This window comes from Sinocyclocheilus anshuiensis, unplaced genomic scaffold, assembly GCF_001515605.1.
Source record: "Sinocyclocheilus anshuiensis isolate Anshui unplaced genomic scaffold, SAMN03320099.WGS_v1.1 C32510818, whole genome shotgun sequence".
Lineage (NCBI taxonomy): Eukaryota > Metazoa > Chordata > Actinopteri > Cypriniformes > Cyprinidae > Sinocyclocheilus > Sinocyclocheilus anshuiensis.
Genome location: NW_015617382.1, coordinates 1 through 1,060, shown reverse-complemented (window position 1 = coordinate 1,060; position 1,060 = coordinate 1). Strand labels below are relative to the sequence as shown.

General features: G+C 38.4%; 1 protein-coding gene across 1 annotated transcript; it reads left to right on the top strand.

Moving 5' to 3' along the window:
- Positions 1 to 286: 286 nt before the first annotated feature.
- Positions 287 to 835, top strand: LOC107682712 (inter-alpha-trypsin inhibitor heavy chain H2-like). Its single transcript, XM_016478872.1, has 2 exons — positions 287 to 482; positions 560 to 835. The coding sequence occupies exons 1-2, from the start codon at positions 336 to 338 to the stop codon at positions 818 to 820; spliced, it is 408 nt and encodes a 135-aa protein (XP_016334358.1). The 5' UTR covers positions 287 to 335; the 3' UTR covers positions 821 to 835.
- Positions 836 to 1,060: the final 225 nt, after the last annotated feature.

The window sequence follows — 1,060 nt, the reverse complement described above, 5'->3', positions numbered from 1 at the left end:
TCAGTGTCACATGATCCTTTAGAAATCATTCAAATATGCTGATTTATTAGCATTGTTGGAAACAGTTGTGCTGCTTAAAATTTTTAATAAAAAGTGAGCTTAAAGACTAAAATTGTTACAAAAGATTTGTGACCCTGGACCACAAAACCAGTCATAAGTGTTCATTTTTTGAAATTGAGATTTAATTCATCATCTGAAAGCTGTTTAAATAAGCTAGGATAGGACAAATATACCTGTGCTACTTACGACTGGTTTTGTGGTCCAGGGTCACATTTCTAATTTGATTAAACGCTGTTCTTTTTTTAACTTTTTAACTCAGGACTAACTCTCAAGCAATGGAGACGTTTAGGACGGAGGTGCATGTTCCTCCAGGCAGCAAAGTGGAGTTTGAGCTGCACTATCAGGAAATGATGCAGAGGAAGCTGGGCGTCTACCAGCACACGCTACACTTACAACCTGGACGCCTGGTTCCACTGCTGCAGGTCAGTTCCACACGCGCAGTACAGAAATATACACGAGTTGTGTTTTACGTGTTTTGTTGATGGTTGTCTCTCCTCAGGTGGATGTGTATATATTTGAGCCCAAGGGTATCAAGTTTGTCACGGCCTCTAACACACTGGGAGAGGAATTAGCAGATTTGACCAAAATCAGCCACACAAAAGAAAAAGCCCACATTGTGTTCAAACCAACTCTGCAGCAGCAGCGCAAGTGTGAAAACTGCACAGAAAGTGCAGTGGATGGTGTGTTTACTGTGAAATACGATGTGGAGAGAGAGAGCAATGCTGGAGAACTTCAGGTACGGATGCACATTCACTGTTAATAGTTGACATACAAAATCCCTATCAGGTGAAAGTCCACCCCACCAGGTGTAAGTTTTTCTATTTTCATTATAATTGTATTTAAAATTTGAGCAATGATGTGGTCTTACTAAATTAAAATGAGAAATGTTGACTAGCTGGAAAAAAAATCTATTCTTTTATTTCAGGTAATGAAAATATAATTTTTATGGTGTAATTTAATAACCGTGGTCAGAAATCATGCAGCTATGCTTTTTTTTTTT

Bases quoted from the DNA above. Each gene is read 5' to 3' on its own strand.
- LOC107682712 (XM_016478872.1), top strand. From the start codon at position 336: ATGGAGACGTTTAGGACGGAGGTGCATGTTCCTCCAGGCAGCAAAGTG. The intron at 483-559 runs GTCAGTTCCACA...GTCTCTCCTCAG, and splicing joins GCCTGGTTCCACTGCTGCAG to GTGGATGTGTATATATTTGA.